The following is a 25,645-nucleotide window of genomic DNA, read 5'->3' on the forward strand; positions in this document are numbered from 1 at the left end:
TGAAGCAAACTCTCGATCAAGCTGTTTCAAATCGAGCCAAGTGTAGTTTAGTGTTTATCTGGTCAGCCTATTGATCCAAGACTCAATGGTTCATCTAATCTTGCCACAAAAACGTTGTCCTCTGCACTTTAGTTCCGTGAGTGCGTTATAAAAGTAATGGTGAAATACCATTATTCGAATAGAGTAGACCAGAAGTTGGCAATGACTAGTTAGTTGCCTCCCCTCCAATCTATCAGTTCACAATTATGGAAGCTGGCACAACTAGTTGTTTTGCGCGAAATTCAACAACAACAACCCTTACATAGCTTTGCTTGAGTTTCCAAAAAATAAACAAATCCTCCAAGTTCAATGATCCAAAAAGTTATGGTTGTCAAGTTTTGTAGTGTGATGGCAAGACCAACTAAACGATTTATGTCATCACGTATTCCAGTAGGTTTTCATTAGTTTTTGTTTGAGAAGACCAAAGCTGTGATTAGCAAGTATTTGTGAAGTATTTTTAGTGCAATATATATACACTTGAACAGAGACATGCTTCTAATCTCGATTAGGTACTCCACTGGGGAGCTGAGTTCCCCCTGGTGGGATGATTAGTAAAATGCTTTAAGTTCATCAGAGCTCCAGTATATTAATGTCTCTTTATTGGGAGTGTTGATCTGTAAAAGCAATGTTAGGATCCATGTAATGCTTTCTTATGTCATCTGAACTCCACTTTTCTAATTTTGATATATCATACTATTATGATCATGATTTACTCATACTTCATTGTTATGATCATGCTTTACTCACACTTCACTGTTATGATCATAGTTTACTCACACTCCACTTTCCCTTCTTATGCTCATCAACTTTATTTAGGTTGTATTTATTCCTATCATGAATTGACTCATACCAATGTATGCATTAAAGTACTGTTTATTACTCGTAATTAATAACATATGGATTTGGAAAGAGGTTTCATTCCCAGTATTCTCTTTCTTTCTTTGAACTCCTGTCTTTTATGTTCCTTTCTGAAACCCACATCGAACCGATCTCTTTCTTTCTGACCTTGCACCTTTTTCTTGTATATGGGATTATAACCTTTCATTGCTATAATGAGTCTTGTAGTATCCATACTGGCTGAATAGTTAGAAAGACAGCCTTCCAATCATTTTTTAATAACTCAGAGTACTGTATCCCTCTAATTCCTTAGAGACTGACCAAAGGCCGGCTGCTTTTTCTTACACTCTCAGCTTCAACTGATATTACCTTACACCTAAGTTCATAACACATACAGAAAGCGAAATAGGTCACTGTACCATCTTAATTGAGCGAATCTTTCTTGGAGATATTGAATGTCTGTATCATGAACGGTATAAAACTTTATCATGAATTGTTGTATTGGGTTTTGATTTTTTGACGATTTATGGTTTCTGGTGTTAAATTCATATCAATCTTCTTCTCTTCAGCAAATGCTTTTGTATCTATCTGAACCCTTGTAAGTTACTCAGATCAAGCATTTTCTATAGAAGATTTGAAGTTTTTGTATAGCAGGAATGGCAGCCGATAAGATTAAGTGAGAGCTTTCTAGTATTTTCCTCGTTAAGTTCACTTAGAAAAGCACATCATGCTAAATCACGAAACTACACAGAAAGTTAACTTTAGAGCTTGTCTTCGATAGCCTCACATTAGACCAGATGAGTGGGGTATCTTCTGATCGGGATAATGAATTATAGTATACACCTTTGTAGTTTGGTAACGAATAGCATGCACGGCTATTCAAGCTCTCCAATCAAGCTTTTTGAGAACATCCCATTTATGTAAAGATCCAGAAAAAACATACCTTTTCAATACATCCAGATAAGCTGCATCTTCAAGACAGGTCATTGCAGACTCATTCACAGCAAGACCAAGTGAATGAGTGCAGTGTTTACGAATATCGTTCTTGATTTTAGTACCAGCACTCTATATTGAGTTATACTTGGCTTGGTTTCCATATTTGCTTCGTTTTTGTAGCCCTGCCTCCTTGTAGTCGGGTTTTCAGGCTCTGAAAATAGAACAAAAGGTAATGGTGCGTACTAATAAGGTTTCTCGCTAAAATGAGTCCTCCAATATGTCCTGCTCGTGATTCTGAGGTATTCAGTAGGCAATGTAGACCAGTCTTACTATAGTCAAATAAATTTGATATTCTTCACAATTTGACATTTTGTGATTAAACACTAAAAATGTAGTAACTAAAAATAATAATCAAAGCAATGTATACACTCTATATCGATCTGCACTGCGTTCAAACAGGAGAAAAACTGTCATATACATTACTTACACTTATTTGTATAACAAATTATAAGTGCTCATAGAATTATCTAGAAATAGAACCTTCTAACAGAGTATGGAAGGATTGTTCTCACACCTGCACATTAGTCTGGTGTATTGAAATATAATATAATGCCTCTCTACCCAAGGCTGTTATTAATGTGGAATCCCAAGATTTGGGTGTGCCCCAAGTAGTTACGTTCTAATGAGTATTTTGCCATTTCAAAAGTTTGAGTTATTTTGTTTCTGTTAAAACATACTGTATATTTTTTTATATAAAATATTTACATCATTATTACATTTAATTTATTGCATTTATTCTCTATAATGGAAAGTATTAATAAATTTCATTTTATTCAACTGCCAAACAAAACTCAGTTTTAATAACGAGTTATTAACTTGCATGTTTCATGTATAGGGTTGACGATAATTACTTTATTTAACGTGTTTTGCATAAGATACGAAAGAATTAAATGAGTCTTAAGTTAATCAATAATTAAAAATAATCAATAGCTACTGAAATTCATACTAGTAGTTAAGGGTGTACTTCACCACCCAAAGGATGCTGCCTCAGTGGGGGGTCATCAAGTGATCAAAGGATGCCATCTGAGGATTATATAACTATTACATAATACCCTGACTGGGGTTATGCAACTGTTATGTAGTAGGCAAAGAATGACGACACTCGAAGATTACATAACTATTACATAATATGCAAATTATCACAACAACTGAGGTTTGTATAAGTGTTCACGAAGTGGAACCAGAGGGTGTGTTTGCTAAATTGCCATGACAGGCAAACAATACGTCCATGAAGTAGATCAACGTGTCTCAACATGATTAGATTTAATACAGTTTGTATAAAACACTAATTCATTAGTTCTATATTTAATTACATTTCCTGACCATTTATATGTAAGTTGTCCTGAAAAAGACGTTATTTAAATGTCATGGAATATTTAAAATTTTACTGTTTTACTAGTTTGACTCTAATTATAAATCAAATGATTATTTCAAAAATTCTCAGTAACATGACTATAATAAAATAATTCTGGACACAATATTTCTTTTAACACTTTATTAATATTCTCTCAATAAGGGTTTTCAGATTTACAGTGCTAAAACAAGGGTTTGATTCCCCCTCAGTGGACACAGCAGATAGCCTGATCTGACTTTGCTATAAGGAAACACACCTACACACACACACAATAAGTATTTTGCCATCTGATCTACATAAAAAGGCACGTCTGTTAAGGATGTATTTACAAGAAAATGCTTCACAACAAAATCATGAACAATCAGTGTTTTATATTGTACAGAAGGTATTTCATCAGAGTAGAGAAATGAGTAATATTAGTTTAAATTCTCAACATATTATTTTGTTCAAGAATGTCATAGAGACACATATTTAGTTGAATGTTTTAGCGAGACAAATATTTCCAGCATGTGCCAAATATTTTGAAGAAGCTTATGAAGATGCAATGAGACAACCATATTGTTACATACTCGTCGACTTGAAACCGCAAACGCCTGAACAGATCCGTCTCAAAACCAGATTTTTACCTGAAGATAAAGTTATAGTGTACATACCAAAGAATATTAAAACTCATGTTTAACTCATTTATTATCATGACTGCTTCAGTTATAGAATGAGAAGGATTTTATCTGAAAGATGGACCAAGTGTAATTAGAGAGCTTGCATTCAAATGTTCAGTCAATGGATGTATATGTGTGTTTCTGTTTAAACAACCGTTTTCGAGATGCTGATCATTGTCAGTGTAAGTGGGTGACACGATACATTCAACTCATTCCATGTAAAAACTGGTAACATCGATTATCTCTACCTGTAAATTGTTGAGAGAGAATTTTACCACAGAAAAAGCTGAGGTATTGAGAAGTATGTTGAAAATTCCTTGTTACAATCTGGAATTCTTTGGATGCCCCAAAATTAACCAATTTCCAAAATCGACTCTATAATGTCCATTTCATATTAACAATTATTATCACTGTAATGTGAAAAAGTAGATGTTATATCTAAATGGATGTATAAATAAACAGTTTTTATATGTTGTACTTACAATCTTTTTTCATTTATTCATCATGACACTTAGAATTAAACAGCATCAAGAGTTGCTACATATATTACCTAAAGCAACATATAAACAGATTAAAGGAATAATTGCCAGAGCTACAAATGAATTTATCTTGAGTATTTGTGAGTGTGCTTTAAATGTTCCAAAGGGTAACATTCCCATGACGAACAAAAGCAGAAACTTAGATGATACAAGTTAATATTGAGAGAGTTGGCTATTAAGAAAGCATCAGTTAAACAGAAAAGAAAATCGTTAATATAGAAAGGGGAATTTTAACTATTATTCATTTCACCAATATTTTCATTATTTGATGATTTGGCAGGACAAGCTATTAGTAAAGCTGTTGGAATCTATAAACATTTGCCAAAATAAATGGTTCTTGTTCCTGAAAAACTGGTACATTTTCGTTATCAACCCAAAGTTTATGAAAGACTGGTACATACAGTATTAAACTCTATAGATAACAATATGAATTCAGTAATGCAAAATGATATGTTACTCGTAGATGATAAAGCAAAGATGATACACCATCTGCAACAACGTCATCAGACCTTTCATTCTCAAGCCATGGAACCTGTTAAAATGAAAATTAAATCGCTGACTCAGGAAAATTTAGAGATCATTGATAGTGTTCCTCAGAAATATAAAAAGAAAGCTGATATTCTATTAAACTTGATATGTTCCAGTGGGGATCTAACGTGGATGATAGAGGATAATTAGTGATTAGTGGAAGATCTGTCCCAAACAATAACATAATCAACAATGTGCTACGAAAACAAAAGAATTGTAACTCTACAGGATGGAAAAAATTTGCAAAACTATTATCCAATATGAATATTCCCCAAGAAGTTGTTGGAAATATAGACAGATGGAAGCATATGAAACATAATACATGTGTTCAAAGACATAAATGTACTATATCTAAATGGGTTCATTTATAATTACGTAGTGTTGTATTATTCATTCATTTGTGTCTTGACTGTCATCATGGGCTGTTGCCAGCTTTTTAAGCTCAGTGATATCTTGAGTCCTCTAAGAATTAATATCGTCTGCTGTAAAGATCAGATTATTACTACTGTCAAAGACAAAGTTGGTGGTAAGCTAAATAAAAGTAGGTGGCATAGAAAATATTTTGTCTCGACAATCTATCTATTATAACCATACACATCCTACTAGTTTTGATGGAGTACAGCCTTTATTTCCATCTGTGAAAGGGCTAGGTAAATCCGTTACTCTAAATCAGGTTAAAGACTAGTTAAGTCGATAGGATACGTACACTTTACACAAACCAGTAAGATATGAGTTTTATAGAAACTGAGTTATTGTTTTAGGGATTGATGAACAATGACAGGCTGATTTGGTGGATCTCTCTAACCTAAGTCAATATAATAATCAGTTTAAGTATTCACTCATGTGTATCGACGTATTTTCTAAATATGCACGGGTTGCTTCACTCAAGGATAAGAAAGGTGCAATTCTTATAAATTATTTCAAACAGATTTTAAAACAGGGTCGAAGACCTTATAAACTTTAAACCGATGCTGGGACAGAGTTTACTAATCGTCTCTTTCAACGATATCTCAAGGAACAAGACATTCACTTCTTTACTACACATAACGAAACAAAAGCATCTATAGTAGAAAGATTTAATCTCACTCTTAAAACTAAAATGTGGTGCTACTTTACTCATCGTGGAACTTATAAATGTATCACTGTATTGAAACATCTGGTCAGTGCCTATAATCAATCGTATAGTCGCAGCATCAAAATGACACCAGTAGATGGTGATCACTCTAATCAGTCTGTGGTGTAGAAAGCATTTCACGAACCACCAAATAAAGTAAAATTTCAGTTTAATGTAGGTGATCAAGTACGTATTAGTAAAGTAAAGCATCAATTTAAGAAAGGTTATATGCCTGGATGGACAGACGAAATATTTACGAATTACAAGAGAATAGAGAGAAATCTACCATTGTATAAACTGCAAAACTATATCGTACAAAAATTAAATAGAACATTTTACGAATCTGAAACTACAAAGAGTTATAAAGTCTTCCAATGACGTCTACACTGTAGAAGAAATATTACGTGAACGAGGAAGGGGTAAAAACAAACAGTATTTTGTAAAATGGAAAGGATATATCCCTGAATTGATACGTGAAATGCCTGCCATCATAAAATTTTCTATATCAGGATCAGGAGATCAATATTTAGATCCAGCATAATCATATCTTCATGTAAAGGTAACGATTGTCAAGTCTGATGGGACAGACATAAAAAAGGATGAAGATACCTCTGCACCTGTCAACCTGTTACTTCATTCTCTATTTTCTCAATTGGATGTACCTATGAATAACAAGCTCGTTTCTTCTTCTGACAACCATTAAGCATATAAGGCCTACATAGAAAATCTACTGAGTTATAATGGAGAAGCTAAGAAAAGTCATTTGACATTGTCCATGTAGATAAAAGACACGGCAGGTAGTTTGACGATCTTGATTTTAATGATAGCGAGAATGAAGGAATCAAAAACTGACACATAGATACACACAGTAATCAAACAGTCGACATGATCAGTAGTCTACATTTGGATATCTTTTTACAGATAAGTTCTTGCCTAGTGGTGTAAGTTTAAAACTCTGACTCGTATGAAGTAAAGATTTGTTTTGTATTATGTCAAATGATGAATCGCGATTCAAAATTGTAGTACAACTTGTTTCTATCTATGCTAGAAAAGTCAAGATCAGCCCGCAAGTCATTCTGTCACATGCTAAAGCATTTTAGAAAGGAACAGCTAAATATCCTTTGAAATATGTAATGTGCAAACCGTTTTCAATTCCCCAGGGAAACTTACAAGCATCTATTGATAATGGCACTTTAGAGCAAGTGCCTACACTTCTTGTTATAGGATGTGTTGATAATGATGCACTCAATGAATCTTGGAAGAAACATCTGTACAATTTCAGACATTATCGTATCATTTTTATGGCAATCAACGTGGATGGAAAACCGATTCCCACTCGATCTTTAAAGCTAGATTTTGATGCTGAGCTGTTTGCACGAAGCTACAAAGTATTATTTTGTGGAACTGCAAGACAGTTTCAAGATACTGATATACGATAAGATAAATATTTGGGAGGATATGCCCTCTTTGCCTTTGATCTTACACCTGATCTATCTGCTGGAAATTCTCACTTTTACTTAATGAAACAGTGAAATTTCCGAATAGAAATACATTTTGGTAATGCTTTACCCAAAACTATAAATGCTTTAGCTTATGCAGAATTCCAGTCAGTTTTAGAAATTGATCAGTAGAGAAATATCATATCTGATATCTAAGAAACTATGAACTCATTAGAATTTTATTTGATACTTTCACAAGATTTGTGTATGTGAAAGAAGTTTGGAGGTTTGTTTGCCAGTGATCAACTACCTGACCATGCAGAAAAACAATTGTACATCATTAACCTGCTACCTATCAAACAAAAAATGTTGGATAAGAAACGCAAGAATTCATAGCAAATACTTGGCACAAGCTGAGACAACTTTCCTTTTTCTGATTTTAAGGTATGTATTTCAGGATATATTTTCAACTTCATCATAAAAGATAATAACAGGACCTGTCCATATCAGTCTAGTGGCTCTGTATTAAAAATGTAATATTTTAAATACAATGTAGATATGTACACCTTCCTCTCCCCCCTAAAATGATTTTTGATAACGTTGTTTACAGAGATTAACACTTGTCATAGTAACCGTTGTATAGAGTAAGATTTGCCCAACTAGTTGTTACGTACAGTAATATTGGTTCATGTAGATGACACTACAATTTGATTCTAGTATCTTTTATGTACAGTAACACTGGTCCTAGTAGTTGTTCCGTACAGTAGCACTGGTCATAGTAGCTGTTACGTACAGTAATATTGGTTCTTGTAGATGACACTACAATTTGATTCTAGTATATTTTATGTACAGTAACACTGGTCCTAGTAGTTGTTCTGTACAGTAGCAGTGGTCATAGTAGCTGTTACACACAGTAACACTGGTTCTAGTGACTAATGTAATGAATAAAACTGATCCTAGTAGTTGTTATGTACAGTAAAACTGTTCCTTAGTTGTTGTGTACAATAAAACTGATCCTAGTAGTTGTTATGTACAGTAAAACTGATCCTAGTAGTTGTTATGTACAGTAAAACTGATCCTAGTAGTTGTTATGTACAGTAAAACTGATCCTTGTTGACGTTACTCACATTAATACTGGCCGTAGTAGCTGTTATATACACCACCACTTGACCTAGTAGTTGTTATGTACAGTAACACTGGTCCTAGTAGTTGTTATGTACAGTAATACTAGTTCTAGTAGCTGTTACATACAGTAATACTGGTCCTAGTAGATATTACATACAGTAACACTTGACCTAATAGATGGTACTTACAGTAACACTGGTCCTAGTAACCGTTCTATAAAGTAACACTCCTATTAGTGACCGTTATATATAATAACACAGGTTCTAGTAGTTGTTAAGTACAGTAACACTCTTCTTAGTAATCGTCATATAGAGTAACAGTTATTCTAGTAACTACCACTTGATTACAGGATAATAGTTTTTTACTAGCTGTTATTTACTGTTAAGAGCATTACTTATACATCATGTGTTTGTTTTGCATAGAGCGTTGACAAATAGTTACAAAAATACTGTAAATCGTAATAAGTTTTAAATAAAGAAAAAGACATCCAGTAAAGTTCATGTCGGTCTAAACACTTTTAAGTTTTATTTCAGCTAAACATTCGATACCAAGGATCGTATCAGAAAAACAGTTTACATACTTATCATTTAAAAGTTATTACTTCATACAGTGTGTACAATAACTTGCAGACATTCTGTATGTCCATGACATGCATATATTGCAAGTGCACCATGATTTATTTGTACATCCTACACCTCATTCACTATATATGTACGTCACATCCATGTGTTACACTTACAACTTTTATTTTATTTTACAGCGATGTGTCACCAGATTTGTTGAGGCTAATACTCATTTCAGGGCCCGGCATGGCCAGGTGGTTAGGGCGTTGGACTCGTAATCTGAGGGTCGCGGGTTCGAATCCCCGACACACCAAACATGCCAACATCCGCCTTTGCCTGGTCCCAAGTCCAGGATGAGAAAGGAGGAGGGTTGGGCGCGGGGGTAGCAACTCCACCCCGTAAAAACCAACCTGCTACAAGTAACTGCAACAACAACTTCCGCTGGGAGGTGTTGTTGCGGCCCTATGCTCCACTGGGAGTTTACAGGAATAAAAAAAAATACCCATTTCAAACTTTTACTTTTTTACAACATTCCATTGTGGCATCTGAAGTAAGAAAGCTTGCACGCGAACTTCAAAGATAAGTAAATATTTTTTTCTTTATAGAATCAGTTCAAAATTTCTCTGGCATATATATGTATGTATATTAGGGTGCATCGAAAATATAAATTTCTTATATCATTATCGGCAGGGTATGCGATTGGTACCTTTTAATAGTATTAATTATATGGATAGGTTTCAGGCTTCTAAAATCATATCTTGTACTGCCGCGAGGGGGAGTATTTTCCTTAAAATATCCATAATCAAAGTATCATAACGTATGCAACGTTTAGCTACTTTAGGAGTTTTATATCCTAAATTACCCAGAACTCACCATGAGAAGGTAGTTGCATGTCGAGTTCCACCCAACCACCCTTCCACTGGGCAATAGAATTACTGAAGATTATGTATCGTTTCTTAGTACTAAATATTTTCATGATTTTGCGAGATTGATGTTTTGCTTTAATGAATTCCTTTCTTCTGCCATAGCTACTGAAGCTTCTATTACTATTTTAACATGCCTTTCAACTGCTTGTGTATGACACGGCATGCTGAACTTGAAAACTGTCATGTCATCTTGATTAATGAAAGACACCAACTGTTCATTGTTTATATTTTTGTAAGTGGTGTCTACTCTCAGTCCACATTATCAGATCAGTTTAATGTTGAGCTTCCATATTAATATTTGGAACCATAAACTGTCTCATTGTGCTATAATTTGAGGTAGATCAAGCAGCTAATATTCTACGAAGAGCAAGTTGTCTGATAGCCTTAGAATCATCACCAAACATTGCAAGCAGCAAATTTTCCGGGTGGGCAGAATATGCATTTCTCCGGATTACTCTATCCACCACATATTTCTCTGATTCAGGAAAAAAACGTGGGTTTCTTACAAGTAGAAAAAAGTGCAATGAACCATGGCTGCACGGGGAATTTTTCTTGATATTAAACCAAACTGTTGCATACACTTCAATTACATATCTCACTTACAAACTAAGCTTTTTGGATGGGTTAGCAGTTGCGACGTAAAGTTGCAAAATCCTGTTTGCTGTTGTTAACCAGCGAGAATGGTTCATTGTACCAGGGTCACGTAAAGCAGGTTCTGTTGAACAATGACCTGACACTAACACATTGCACATGTCATACAAATATCATTGGTCTGTATTAAGATCCTTAGGATGGTCAGTTTTTGGTAATGGCTCTGTAATTTCGACTGAAACAAAGTTTACTGAAGGCAATGATTCACAAGACTTCAGTTTCTTTCCAAGAGACCAGAAAAAGCGTATGGTCCTAGAGTTACTCTGCTAAGATGTGTAGTTAGATGACGAAGGGGTAACTCACTGGCACGTAACAAACAAATTAACTAATGAACAGGTTTTCCTAAGTGCAATTCAATAAGCCGCATAACTCCAGCTTTTTTTTTCCAGTATTGACGTATGTGCTGTCACATCCTACAGCGACTAAATGATCAGATGAAATTTCGTTATCTTCAAACCACTGAATGATAGAATTGTTTATACCTTCTGATGTTCCGGAAGAAGGAGAAATGTGATCCATGAAAATTGATTCGGGTTCACTGAACAAAGTTATGTGCTGTTCCATGACTACACGTTTATAATGTGTTTTTGCCCATTTTTAATGAGAATTTTAGTTATATCTTTTCCATCATCAAAGTAGATAGGTTTAATACAATTTGATTCATCAGAAGTCAGTAATGTTTCACGGTATTTTTCTTGTTCGTGTTGTATCTTGTTTTTATCGACAATTTTAACATTGTCATTTTCTTGAATAATGCCTATATCTTCCAAAACAACTGAGGTAAGGGCTGCAGCAGCTCTATCCAAATCACAGTACCTGTCACTATCGTTGGGCCCCCCAGTGGCACAGCGGTATGTCTGCGGACTTACAACGCTAGAAACCGGGTTTCGATACCCGTGGTGGGCAGAGCACAGATAGCCCTTGTGTAGCTTTGTGCATAATCAAAAACAACAAATCAACAACACTATCGTTGGAAGCGGTGTCCTCATTTGTTTATTTATTTTAGGATTTGGGGATTTCGATGTAGAAAGCAAAATAATCTAAATAAGTCGTTGATTAACTTGGTTTCATTTGCTGGAGAAATGATACACTTTTTTTTTCAAACAAAACAACATTTTTGATTAAGTAAATTCGATGCACCCCAATGTATATAATCTAATGTTTCTTCTTGTACGTGACATACACGATCAGTTTTTACTTACCAGACGTCTTAATAATTCTATTCTTTAAAACAACTACTCAAAACAATTTAATCTTACTCTGTATATTTGTTGTTGTTTTCGCTTATTATCAACACAAAGAAATAACATCTTTTTGGAATTTCCCTAGTGAGCGGAACTTGCCAACATCTCCAGAATTCAGTAATTTCTTCTTAGGAATTCACGTTATTGGATCATTTAAATTTTTTACCCGGGTTCCCTAAATATGAATTTTGACTTTTAGTCTAAATAAGAAAACTCACAAAAACCATCAAAGGGAGACAAGAACGAAAACGTTTTATTCCTTCTGTTTTCCAACTAATTTCCTGAGCATCCAGTATCTCTTTGGTATTAAAATGTGATGTGAGTTTACAAGATCGAAACAGTTTGGTAATTCTTTGAAAATTTATTCTACAAGTAAAATTGACTTGAGCATCAGTAATTACTTTAACAATTTTATCAACGTTTCAACTTACGTCTTGTGGGTATAGTATTTTATAGCATCACAGTTGGAATAATAAGTCTTAATAGCTAGAAACACTCCCAAACAAAAACAAATATTACAACACTATAATCTAAAATGTACTTTTATATCTTAAACACGCGGTAATGTTTTACTTTTGCTTAAAGAGTAATAGCAAAAATAGAATAGTTAAGATGAAAAAGTTGGATAAAATTTCAAAGTTTTAAGAAATGTCGTCATAGAAAAATAATAATATGTAAATAAACCACACTGGTAAATGAAGTTGTCCAACATCTGTATCTGTTATGGTGAGAATACCTACTATAAGGCTGATGACAAGTATAATTTATTATAACCCCTATATCTTTTGTTTGTTTCACATATTCCCACAAAGCTACATAAAGACTATGTGTATCAACCGTCCCTAACTTTTAAATTAATAAGACTAGAGGTTAGACAACTATTCCCCCACTGCCCCAAAGCATGGTATGGTACTCGTCTTTTTTTGCAATACCGGGATACGAACCATAGACCCAAAATTTGGAACGATAACCACTTGGCGACGCCCGGCCTCAATACTGATTGATCTGTAGTTTCTGCATTTCTAATTATAGCTCATTTATATCTTCTGTCTAGAGTTGAATAGAGAAAGTGTGGGTGTCTTTTTATAGTAATCCATAGTGTGTTAGCCAGTGTTTTGCTATATTCTCTCTTTCATTGTGTCCTAAATAATCTCCCCGAGGTGTTCTTGAAATTTAAAGAAGTATTAATGTTTTTGTTGCAAAAATTCCCATTAGAATTTCCCTTTCTAGTGATAAACCAACGTGTATTAAAAATTATAATTTTTCTGATGTTCTACAATAAAACATATATTGGTATGTTTCCATTCTGAAATCTAAGCAACTTGTTAGGAATTTTAAAGGTATTAAACAAAAAGTAGCTAATCATGAGGCCCTAGTTACATCATATATTTTATCCCAGAGAAAGTTATTAAACCAACAGATTCTGTCAAAACTTCAAGGAAGTTTAAAAACACGTGTTTATTGTCATTATTAAGTAAGTCAGCGCTTACTCTTGTGGTTTCTTCTTAAGGATGTAATTGTACAAAAACTCTAAATCAAAATTAGCACGTCAAACCTCACTATAAAACTAGTTTCTATACTTTAAAAATCCAAAACTACCTTCAAAGCGTGTAAAGTAATTAATAAGTTCCCCAAAATCTAACTAAAAAGACTGCTAACACTATTATAAAGGCCATATAGCGCAATCAAACTTTGGTATGATCCCTATTTACTTCAATAAGATACTGGCAACTTTACAGATATAATCTACTCTATCTAATACAACATTATTATTTTCTATCCTATTTAATGCTGACAAAAATTTTTATTTACTATGATTTCTAAATGCTTTTATTTTTTATTTTTTACTTTGGCTTAAAAACTATATTCTGGATTGTAATGATTTAAGTTGTAAATCACTGAAAAGTTCACCACTTCTGACCACAGTTTGTTCTGATAACTGCTAAAAGAACTGCTCAAATTAAAAGAGAAAATTTCAAATTTCAATACATTTATTAGACTGCATTTTAAATCACAAGCCTAAACTTTCTTTTTAATTTCACACAACGTATAACTTTAATGATTAACGAAATTATGGTATCAGGATGTCTTATTAAAAGTTATTCAATAATATACTGAAGTAAAATTGAATTATTTTGTAAATTACTCAAATTTAAGCTAGTAATTTGTTTCACTCATAAAAATCTGATGTTGATGGCGTAGTAAAAGTTTATAAACCATGTTGTTTTATTTAAATATTTAATAACATACTTTGAAATTTGTGATATTGCTTAGACTGATAAACTCGGGATATAGAGGCATTAAAATTAAGAAACTTTGGAATTACATTTAAATGTTGGCAATTATTAAAAAAATTAAGTGCAATTTGTCCTTCAAAAATCTAATCAAATTCATTTTTTCCATTGTTTTAAAGCATGTTCACTGTATCACCTACTGGCAATAGGCTCATTCTTTGGAAATCTAGAAATGATAATATATTTTAAAAACAACTTAAAAATAATCATACCAAAAAACACAATTATGTACACCTTAAAAACTGTAAAATAATATATATTTAGATTTAAACTAGTAGGGTTTTGGCTTTAATGGGCTGCTCTTGCCTGTTTCTGGAGTGGGACGAAGTTTTGGCTATTTTTGTATCCCAGAAACAGGCAAAAGTAGTTCATTAAACGAAAACTATACCATGCCTACATTGCCTAAAATAACCCAATATTTATCCTAGAATATTTCAATATATTGTTTTTAATTGACAATGCTTTTTATGCACGAAGGGAATCTATAAATACCGTGATTTTTAACGTAATTCACGTTACACGTTGTGTGAACTTGAAAAAATGAAAATTTTACATAATTGTTTAATATTCAGTATACTAAATAAATTGGTATTTGAATATTTTTCTTTAGATTTTTAGCAGTTTTTACAGCAGTTGATAACTGATAAAACAGTTTATATGATAAAAAAGTAGTGAATCTTTCAACAGTTTTAAACCTCGAGTAAGTGGAATAGCTCTGATTTCGTTTAACAATTACAGCTCTGAATATAGGTCTTTAAATGTAAATAAAGAAGACACATGGGCATTGAAAAATCTTAGTAAAAATGATAATACTGTTATACTTAAACCTGATGTAGAAAACAGGGTTGTTTTATTGGATAAATTAGATTATATGAATAAATCTGACAGTATTGAGTGATACAACTAAAATGTGTTAATCTATACCGGAATCACGATAATACTATAGAAATTAAATTACAATGATATTTAGTAAAATTAAAAAAGAAAATTAAACAATCCAAACAGATATCTAAATATTAAGCAATCATGGAGCCATTGGCGATTTTTTTTTATTGGATTCCTAAAGTGCATAAAAAAGAATGGTCATTGAAACCAATCGTTTCACATGTTAGTGGCCCGGCATGGCCAGGTGGTTAGGGCGCTCGACTCGCAATCTGCAGGTCGCGGGTTCGAATCCCCGTTACACCAAACATGCTCGCCCTTTCAGCCGTGGGGGCGTTATAATGTGACGGTCAATCCCACTATTCGTTGGTAAAAGAGTAGCCCAAGAGTTGGCGGTGGGTGGTGATGACTAGCTGCCTTACACTGCTAAATTAGGGACGGCTAGCGCAGATAGCCCTCGCGTAGCTTTGCGCGAAATTCAAAACAAACAAACACATGTTAGTATTTATAATAATAGGTTAGCAGTGGTTTTAATTTGATTTTGTGGCAAATTTACTAAAATTTATATTCTTTTGGAAACTCAAGTAAAAATACAAACCAAAAGACTGATAACTTGGTTTATCGTGCTATTTTTGATATGGTCTTTGGTTACCTGCATCCCTTTAGGAAAACTGTACTTGCTGATTTAGTCTATAATAACAATGGAACAGAGTTATGCACTACTAAGCGTGTGTATTTAAAACAGATAAATTTTGAATCTAAGTTTCAAATGGACAGCAACCGCCTGTTGTAGAAACATACAAATGTAGAGGACGACGTTTAGAAAGTATTCCACCTTTCGTCTTGAATAGTGGGATTGACCGTCACATTATAGCGCCCCCACGGCTGAAAGGGCAAGCATGTTTGGTGTGACGGGGATTCGAACCCACGACCCGCAGATTGCGAGTCGAGCACCCTAACAACCTGGTCATGCCGTGCCCTCTAGAGCTGAAGATAAATTGCTGGAATTTTATCATTTTGAAAGATTCCAAATATCTTGCTCAGCCTTAGAATAACATAATACTAAAAACAATAGTATTTAGCTTATAACAAATATAAAACCCCAAACTTGCTGAAGATAAATTGCTGGAATTTTATCATTTTGAAAGATTCCAAACATCTTGCTCAGCCTTAGAATAACATAATAGTAAAAACAATAGTATTTAGCTTATAACAAATATAAAACCCCAAACTTGCTCCTTTAGACAAATTGGTTCATAGCTATAAATTTAAATAAGAATCTGAAGTTCACCATAAAAAAGGCTCTCAAACGTCTTTACTTCAATTTCACAAGTTCCTAACCAATATTATTTAACAAAAATCTAATTAACAGCTTGAATCTTCTTGCTTATAAAATCTATGGTATCTTAATTTTTGCACGGATAAATTGATAAAATCATAAAGTTCCTGGGCATAAAGGGTATGTCTGTATCTGTATGAAAGATAGTATGGTCAACTGCAATTTAAATAAACTGAACTTTATTGAATAATGTGTTAATATTTGTTGGTTTGAGCGATGTGTCCTTCACAGAGATCGAACCCAAAATCTACCGCTCTAAATTCATCTGAATATAAAGTTCCTGTTCCTTCATATCCATTATTTTGATTTTTTCAGTAAAGATCTTTAAAAAACTGCATGATCCTGTTTATCAACCTTACTCGCACATAAAATTAAGTACAGTAAACCAATATATCTTTTGTAGCATTGTTTCCATATAAAAAGATAGAATTTCATCATATAAGACAGATAAGCTGGCTTATCCATCTATTTGTCCTTGTTGCAGAAAAGTCTTCATCGTTTTTGCCATAAGAAAGCTACAGTCTCATATGAACGAACATGCAGATATCAAAGTTTAAAATCTTAACTAAGACCAATGATTAACGTAGTCTCTGTATAAAAGATAGACTGATTATCCACTAACTGAGGCCACATCTCAACTGAGTGAGCTTTGCATGTTATTTAAATCATAAGATGATGTCATATGGTTTTGGTAATACATTGAATTTATTTCATTTTAGTATTCAACATAACTATAGCATGCACAAACATTTTTCAGGTAAAATCCAGGACTATGGATGTCGATATCTCCGATTCTGAGATCCCAGCACCTAACAACAATGTATCATTCAATAACAGCGATTATGTACCTTACAACCAACGAACAGATACGTACCTTGTACCCGCAGTATTTGGTGTCATCTTCTTGTTTGGTGTAATCGGGAATGGAACTCTGATTTTCACCTTCATAAAGAACAAAACGATGAGGACCACGCCCAACACCTGTATCATTAGTCTTGCAGTTGGGGACTTTCTGGTCATCACGGGAACTGTTCCTTTCATAAGTACGATCTACGTTTTCGAAAGCTGGCCCTATGGGGTTGCCGTATGTAAGCTTAGCGAATTCCTAAAAGACTTGTCCGTTGGAGTTACAGCCCTAAACCTTGCCATACTCAGCATTGACCGCTATGTAGCTATTGTAATGCCTATTAAAAAGCAAACAGGAACATATCCTAATGCAATGACTTTGGTATCTACTGTGGTCATCTGGATTGTGTCTGCTGCTCTGGCTATTCCAGGTGCTTGTTTCGCTTTCTTGCTGGAATTAGATGTTCAAGAAAATATCATATATATCTGCTATCCATACCCACAAGATATGTTTCCCTGGTACCCCCAAACCATAGTTTTAATCAAGTTTCTGTTCCTGTATATGATTCCACTGTTAATTGTTGGAATTTGTTACACTTTAATGGCTCGAAGTTTAATTTACAATTCACAATACATGATTGACCAAAATGAGAGACACGCTCGTCTCTTGAGAACCAGGATCAAGGTTGCCAAGGTAGTGTTGGCCTTTGTGGTGGTCTTTGCTCTCTGCTTTCTCCCTAACCAAGTCTTTATGATGTGGTGGTACTTCAACCCCAATGCTATGGAACAATACAACCACTTCTGGCATGTGTGGAAGATTATGAGTTCTGTGCTTGCTTTTGCTAATAGCTGTCTTAATCCTATAGCTCTCTACTTGCTAAGCGATGTATTTCGCAGTTATTTTCGGCAATACTTATTATGTTGTATTTCGTCATCATCTCTCAGGACCAAATGTCAAATTCCGACCAAGTCGTTCACCAGCACCACTGTTGCCAAACAATTACCTCATACGTCTAACACCCTGTTGTAAGATTGAAGGTACTAGTGCGCGTGTTCTATCGTCGTTTTCTTTATGTCACACTAAACAAAACTGTTAAAAATGCCATTGTATTTCCTTTTTATACTTTATTTTTAGAACAATGTTTGATATTTAAGTATGGCAAAAAAGATATAAAAAAATTCCTTCACTGAATGGACTGTACAAGAACAATAATCAAAACAAAACAAACGAGCTAAGAAAATAATTTATTACCAATCAAGATAATAAAACCATTAGGTAGAATGGATGCTAGACATATTCACTTAAGATCCACAAACTGAAAATCATTTCTCAATATAATGAGTAAACAAAAAGAACTTAAACATCAACTTTCCAAATACATTAGAGAAAATTATTCTGGTTGGCAGTCTAAAAGAATATAAACTCGATTTTTCATGGCAGACTTAATAAAATAGTCGTTGTTTGACATTGTAGCATTCAAGTGGCCAAAACCATCAGACAGGACAGGAACTCAATTTTTCAAGACTGGATAAAAATAATAGTCGTTTGACAATGTAGCAAGCGACTGATCGAGACAGCAGCAAAATAAAAACTTGACTCTTTACGATACACTGAACAAACTGATCGCTGTTTTACATTGTAGCAAGCGATTAATCGAGTCAACAACAGAATATTCACTCTTCAAGACGAATTGAGGAAAAGTAATAATTGGTTAATATGGTAGAAAGTGAGTGGCTACATCATTTGGAAGAATTGAAACTCCACGATTCAACACAGACTATACAAGGTATAGTCAAAACATCAGGCGGAATAGAATATTGACTCTTCAAGAGACACTGAACAAATTGGTTTCTGTTTGGCAATGTAGCAAGCAAGCGACCAAAACACCAGGAAAAACAGAAACTATGCTCTCTAACATATTTAAAACGTAATAATTGTTCCATAATATAGCAACCCAGTGGCCAAACCATCAGATAAAAGAAAGTCAACTCTTTGAGACGGAATATTCAAAGTAATCATTGCTTGATAAGGTATTAAGCGAGTGGCCGAATCATCATCTAAAATAGAAACTCCACACTTCAAGTTAGACAAATAAGAGAAACTGAACAAAGTATTTGTTGATTCACAATATATAAAGTGAACAGACAAGCAAACAAAGAAATTAGAAATATACTTTTCATGAAAGATCCAACAAAGCAATCGCATTTTGGCAATATAGCAAGTGACCATATAAATCATAAAGTAAAACTGAAACTTGACTTTCAAAACAGGCTAAACAAAGCTGTAGTCACTGTTTAACAATGAAGTAAGAGAGCAGCCAAGCAAACAAGTAGAAAAACCCAACCTTTCAAGACACTTGACAAAGTAGTCATTTTTGTTTACAGCATATCAAGTGAATGGACAAACAATAAGGAAGAATAAAATAGAGTCTCTTCAATAACGACTGAAAAAAAACAGTTACTCTTTGATAATGCAGCAAAAGAGTAACCAAAGAATCACAACTCGTACATGCTTGTTCGATTATATGCTACCTTCTCTGTTACCAATCGGGCATTTACTCAATACCTACTCCATGCATGTAGACAATAACATCAATATAGAACAGTATGCAAATATTTTGGCCAAGACTGTACTTATCACTGTTTTATAGTTCTTCAAGCAAGAGGTGAAACCATCAGGTATATTAAAAACTTGACTCTGCAAGAGGGAATTAATTAATAAAGTAGTCATTGCTTGACAATATAGCAATTTATTCAAAGAAATAAGCAAAATAAAAATCAACTCATCAAGATGTACCGAACAATTTAGTTATTGTCTGATATCGTAGCAAACATGTTGACCAAGGAAACAAGCAAAATATAAAAGAGCTAATCAAGACGTACTGAATAATGCAATCACTGTTCGAGACTGTAGAATCATTACAAACTAAACAAAATAATCAATGTTAAAAATGTTACAGTCGAAGTATTTAGTCAATAGGTAAAATACAAATTCCATTTTGCAAAACAAACTTCGTAAAGTAACAGTTATTTAACAGTGAAGCGATAGTGATAAAGTCACAGCAGAATAGAACCTCAAACATGACTCTTGAACATAGAGTGAACAAAATAATCACTATCTCAAAACGTAACAATTGAGCCAAATCTTAAGGCATAATCTATATAGAAACTCGACTCTTCGAGTGAGACTAGACAAATTAGTCGCTGTTTGACAATACAACAATAATGTTAAAATCATCACGCAACTTAAAATATATATCTTCAGACTGAATCGAAGTAATCGATGTTTGAGAATGTAGTAGGTGAGTCATTAAACCAGAAATGCAGAATAAAAACTCCATTTTCGAAATATACTTCACAAAGTAATCGCATTGTTTGCCAATCTAAAGCAAGCGAGTGACCAAACCACATAGCAGAATATAAATTTGGTTCTTAAAGATATATAAGATAAAGTATTCTTACTTTGGTGACAGCCAAAACAAAAACTTGGCTCTTCAAAAGAGAATATGCGAATGACCATTTTTTAGGTAACCTAGAAAGCGAGAATTCAAACAAAAAACAATACAGAAGTTCGACTCTTCCAAACTAATGATCAAAATATTGTTTGGTTTTCTTGTGTGTTTTTTGGACAATGTACGAACTACTTGCCAAATCATCAGTCAAAAATTAACTAATCTTATGAACACAGACAGAAATGGTATTGGTTTTTCCATAATGTAGCATTAAGGTGATAAAGTCAGGAAACAGAACAAAACCGTATCTTCTTGGCAGCCTGAAGAAAGTAATCGTTGTTATAAGGAATTTTACAAGCAAACAGTATGTCTAAATTAACAGGCAGAATAAGAAGTCAGTTCTTCAATACCGATTGAACAAGCTAACTGTTGTCATAATAGTAGGCGAGTGACCGAATCATTAGATATAATAAAAACTCGACTCTTGAAGACAGGATGAACAAAGATGCACTCGTTTTTGTTTTGTTTTATAGCAAGCGAGTAGACAAGTAAATATTCAAAGCAAAAACTTGAAGACAAATTGAACAATGTTTGATAATCATAATTTATTTTCAAGCACATTATGCTATTACATTAAAAGTACAAAACACAAGAAAAATCTTTGTTCTCACTTTCCAATGAAATACGGAAATTATTTGAAGCGAAAGCGACAGGAGGTATGAGTGTATGCCTCATATATTTTAGTAAGCTTAAAAAAGAATGTCTTTACGATTAAAGTAGTACGTAAGTTGTAACTCGTTAATAACCTTAACATTTACAGCATACTCATTGGTCCAGATAACCGACTTCATAATGTGGCCTACTGTTTAGGCAGCAGGTGACATAAAACATGTTGACTAAGGAAGCAAGCAAAATATAAAAGAGCTAATCAAAACGTACTGAATTAAGCAATCACTGTTCGAGACTGTAGCATCATTACAAACTAATTAATAATTCGTTTTATTTACTTTAACCACTAAAACTTGGTCATTAAATTAACTAGTTGAATGTACACATTGATCAAAGAACCATTTACAAACACTTAGTGTCCTAGGGGCTGTAACTATTTACCACGTTACCCGAATAAACTTCTCTTAGTGTCATTGAGGCTGTAACTATCTACTACATTACCCAAATCAACTTCTATTACTGTGATAAGGTCTGTAACTATGTTTACACGTTACCAAAATCAACTTCTCTTAGTGCCATAAGAGCTGTATCTAACTACCACGTTATGTACATAAGTTTCTCTTCGCTATTTGAGAAATTCAAAAAAAAACAAACGAAAGGTTAGGGGCAAGAAATCTCCAAACTCTGCTAGTAAGGATAGAAAGAAAGCCACTCCTTTGGTGTTAGAAATTTTCAAATGTTCAACGTGCTTAAGCCTATGGCATCCCCACGCAGGATCTGTATTTTCCTTGGCTATTCCGAAGACGTATACAGTATTTCATACAACAAACGAAGACAAGTAGCACACAAGTTTATCGCCTGAAAAATTCCTCCCGTCACAATGTAGGGCAAAATAGGCTTTTGTTAACCTCCTTTCGATTTAACTGTTCACAAATAAATATAAGTTTATCATTTGGTGTTACGATTAAGTAAATGTAAACAATAAGCAGTACTTGAGTGAAAAATGAATCTCTGATTATTCTGATATCTGATCCTTTGATCGTTAAGTTATCAACAGACGTAATCAATAGAAAATTTGTTATCGAAGTTTGAAAACTGTTATTCCGAAAAATGCCAAGAACTAGAAATGTTCTGGTTTAAAGCCGGCGAAATGTTGTAAAACCAGTAGACCTAATACGGAAAAAAACATCTGCAGTGTTTTTGTTTGTTGGTTTTATAAGAACTAGGGGTGTTGTTGTTGCACGTTTCAACATAAATTAGTTTATATACGAGCTGAAAGCGAACATTCTGCCGAGAAAATGCGTGCTGTTTCCAACGATGTTGCTGTGCTCTACTCTCATATTACGAAGAAATTGTTTTGATTTCCATAATCTAAGTGACAAGCTCATATTCCTCAGTGTTACGATAGATTGAAATGGTTTTCTGAAAGCACCAATAACGTAGTTGATAGTTCCCGGTCTTCTCTCTCAAGTGGCTGATGGAGAATGTCGCCACTTATATAGCTTGAGCTAACAATAGATGGTGCTGAATGACTTCAACGTGATCTTCATGTGTAACTTGTAGTTCCTAATAGCATTCTTGTGTGTAAATTTACATGTATCTTAACTTAGTAATTGCCAATGTGTATTGTGTATTCGAATATATGTGTTTCTGGCAATAATATTTCCTTTGATAATTTATTTTTAGCAGTGTCATCGTTTAATGGAAAATTAACTGTGATATACTTAAAAGCTATAAGGTGATTGATAAAGTTGCTCGGCGGGCTTCAACTATACAGGAAACCTGAGAAACATAGTGTCAAACAAATTAGGCATAGGAAAATAGAAGGTCCTAAAACACAGCTTACGACTTGAGTCAAAATGCTCAAGAAATATATTTAAAGAGATGGATTGTGCTGTTTCAAACACACGTCGTGATAGCCAGTAACTTTCCTTTCGTTTTTGTTTAATAGCCTTAAATATTGTTTTCAGATGCAAGCTGAAGATAATGTTTCATAAATAAACAAGCTGAAGTATCTGTCCTTTGACAAACCGGGTTTTGAACTTATAAAAAGTGGGGATGGATGCTAAGATAAATAACAGAAAAATCCTAACTTTCACACAATTTATTTATAACGTAACATATTATTACAATATTCATTATTACCTCACCAAAAGTTTTGTATAATCTTTAAGAACTCAATATGTATATAGTTAAAATATGGTATACACTGTGCGATGATCAGGGTGACTTTGTAGGAAAAAGTAGCGGTACGGATGCTTTCTGTTATCCGCTTTCAACTCCCAGCAACCCCGAAGTTTAAAGGTCACAGATCAAAGTGGGAAGTTGGTATAACCAAAAAACGGCTCTTCATATCAGTCTTATGGTGGTTGTTGGAGCAGAAACTTCAGCTGAATATATGTATTATTCAATAATGGCGGCCACTTTTTCAATTGAATCACTCCATCGAGAGTGCTAGAGCACTCTCTAGATATATAAAATGTTTGTGTGCCCCCCTACACATATGTTGTGTTATATAAAATTTAATAATATTTTTTGTTTTTGGTGTAAAGACATGGCGCTGTTAAAGATAATATAAGCTCAATAAGAGCAATAACGGAAGGTGAAGGGGTTGTGAACCTCTACAATAGCATGCCCCTTGTTACAAGCTATCATCCCACAAAGTGTGGTTGAGATTTGTCCAGCGACGTAGGAATATTTTTGTGCTCCATAGATATATATATATAAATTCCAATTGTGATAGCCATATTTTTCATTGCATTCCTCCACAGAGAGTGATATATAAGACTTTCGTGTACCCTCCACTTCACACTGTGTGTATGTTGTTTTATAGGAAACTTAATAGTTTATAGTTTGTTTTTTGTGTGTGTGTAAGAACGTGGCACCATCTATGAATGTAGTGGGAGTGGAGGGGATTGTGAATCCCTCATTAGCATGCCCCTTGTTACAAATTATCCTCCCACAAAGTTTGGTTGCGAGTGGCTCAGCGACCTATGAGTAGCTAGATAATGGACAGACAGACACACATATTTTTGTGCCTTGTATGTGTAAATAAATATATTTCGCATGTTGCAAGATGTGCTTGATATGTTGTAGGTTTTATGCAATGTACAATTTTCGTCACTCAGTGTTCATTCAAAACTTCGGATTTTAAAAGAGATAAACTGATCTCAAATTATTATACTTATTAGGTAGTGGTCAATCAAGACACTCATCTACTTCTACAGTTCGTTACTTATGCCTTTTTTAGCCAATTAATTCGCAGTTACGGCACTCAACTCACATACTTTCTAATAAATATACTAGCCCTTTCATACCTTTAATTAACCAGTGTTTATTAGATTAAGAAGAAAATACAACAAAGACAGATAACACTGTTTTACAGCACTTAATATGTCGCTTCAACAACATACCAAATGGACAAATAACACTATTTAACAGCATTTAAGTTGTCTCGTAATCAACATACCAAACAATGACAGATAATACTGTTAACAGCACTTAAATTGTCGCTTAAAACAGCTTACTGAAAAAAGGTAGATAATACTGTTTACCAACACTTACGTTGTTGCTTAAAACATATATCAACTAAAAAAACTTGGTTTACAACACATTAAATTATTATATAGACAGTATACCAAACGACGAAACTCAAACAACCCTAATGTCTAATGGATTTATTTTTCTTTGAACAAATTGTTTTTAAGTTCAAGTTTCCTACATGACTGTAAATATTAGATATGGATTGAATAAAAAGTATCGTCAATGACTAGAAATGGAGATAATGCGAGGTGTGTTTGACATATGTTACGCAAATGTTAATATATAGTGGTATAAACAAGAAATCAAACAGTATATAAAATCAATAGGTAGTTCATTCGTAATGGCAAAAGCTGGATTACACATACTATAAGAAAACGCAATAACTTAGTGAACCAAACAATAATAAAAAATTGCTTAGAGTAATCACGATGGATGATGACTTAAGTTCAAACATACATTCCAGGGAAAATAACGATTTCCTCACTCTTATTTGTCAAGCAAAATATAGCATAAGACGTAAGTAAATGGGGCATGAGATATAAGTGTGATAAATCCTTAATGGCTCGGCATGGCCAGGGGGTTAAGGCACTCTACTCGCAATCTGAG

At 33.8% G+C, this 25,645-nt stretch overlaps 1 protein-coding gene across 1 annotated transcript; it reads left to right on the plus strand.

Moving 5' to 3' along the window:
* The first annotated feature begins 17,301 nt into the window (after positions 1-17,301).
* LOC106457066 (neuropeptide CCHamide-1 receptor-like) lies at positions 17,302-18,405 on the plus strand. Its single transcript, XM_013916452.1, has one exon. It carries the CDS (start codon positions 17,302-17,304, stop codon positions 18,403-18,405), a length of 1,104 nt encoding a protein of 367 aa, XP_013771906.1.
* The last annotated feature ends 7,240 nt before the right edge of the window (positions 18,406-25,645 follow it).

Source organism: Limulus polyphemus, unplaced genomic scaffold, assembly GCF_000517525.1.
Source record: "Limulus polyphemus unplaced genomic scaffold, Limulus_polyphemus-2.1.2 Scaffold288, whole genome shotgun sequence".
Taxonomy (NCBI): domain Eukaryota; kingdom Metazoa; phylum Arthropoda; class Merostomata; order Xiphosura; family Limulidae; genus Limulus; species Limulus polyphemus.

Coding starts and splice junctions, on each gene's coding strand:
- LOC106457066 (XM_013916452.1), top strand. CDS start 17,302: ATGGATGTCGATATCTCCGATTCTGAGATCCCAGCACCTAACAACAAT.